The sequence below is a fragment of the Myotis brandtii genome, unplaced genomic scaffold, assembly GCF_000412655.1.
Source record: "Myotis brandtii unplaced genomic scaffold, ASM41265v1 scaffold363, whole genome shotgun sequence".
NCBI lineage: Eukaryota > Metazoa > Chordata > Mammalia > Chiroptera > Vespertilionidae > Myotis > Myotis brandtii.
Window position 1 is genome coordinate 6119847 of NW_005363938.1, and position 990 is coordinate 6120836.

General features: G+C 59.6%; 1 protein-coding gene across 1 annotated transcript in view; it reads right to left on the bottom strand.

The window, feature by feature from the left end:
- The window catches only part of WBSCR17 (Williams-Beuren syndrome chromosome region 17), a 421415-nt gene that overhangs the window by 420134 nt on the left and 291 nt on the right, over positions 1–990 (bottom strand). The window contains exon 2 of the mRNA XM_005872044.2: positions 715–990. Coding sequence (XP_005872106.1) covers positions 715–952 — 238 coding nt within the window. The 5' untranslated portion in view covers positions 953–990. The remainder of the gene's footprint in view (positions 1–714) is intronic.

Below are 990 nucleotides of genomic sequence, written 5' to 3' on the forward strand. Positions count from 1 at the left end.
AAGCACCCCCCCCCCCCCCCCCGCCCCGCCCCGGGGCTGCGCGAAATGGAGGGAGTCTCATTATTAGCTGTGCAGTCCGCCTCCTCCAACTTACTACCCAAGCGCATTAGCTCCAGACCTGAGGCCTTGACTTGGTAAACATTTAAGCCCACCAAAGTCCCTCCCTGACAGACTCCACCGAACGCTAAACTGTAACACTATTTTCTTCCTCTAAGTCAGCCTGCGCCTCCAGTCCCGCTTGGCCACGGGACTGGTTTCTGTTATTAGCTGTGCAGTCCGCCTCCTCCAACTTACTACCCAAGCGCATTAGCTCCAGACCTGAGGCCTTGACTTGGTAAACATTTAAGCCCACCAAAGTCCCTCCCTGACAGACTCCACCGAACGCTAAACTGTAACACTATTTTCTTCCTCTAAGTCAGCCTGCGCCTCCAGTCCCGCTTGGCCACGGGACTGGTTTCTGCACTTGGGATTTAGTCGCCAGGTAATGATTCCTGCACATCCCTGAACGCGGGAACCAGCTGTACGGACATGTTTCCACAATAAAAGCAAACTTAAGGGTAATTCTTTCCAGCAGCCCTGGCCTCTTGGCCAAGACAGGGCAGAAAGGGTAAAGAGAGGGAGCGCGCGGGAGCCAGGAGGTGTGGGCTCCCCCACACCGCGGGCAAGGCCCCGGGGGTTTACCGAGGCCCCGTGGGCGCTGGCGCGCGTCCTTACCATTCAGTTGTCGGTAGACGATATCCTCCAGCAGCGAGAGGCGCTTCAGGACCGCGTCCTGGATGGGGCTGGCGCCGTGCGCGCTGAGGTTGGTCGCCTCGGCGCGCGGCCGAATCTCGTGGAACGCATCTCCGCTGCGCACAGCGATGGGCCGGCACTTGGCCAGAAAGAGCACGAAGCCGGCCACCGCTATCAAGTTCAACACCAGCAGCACTTTGACTCTTCTCAGTGAAGCCATCAAACACGCCCGGCCGGCCCTCGCCCCGGACCCGTGCC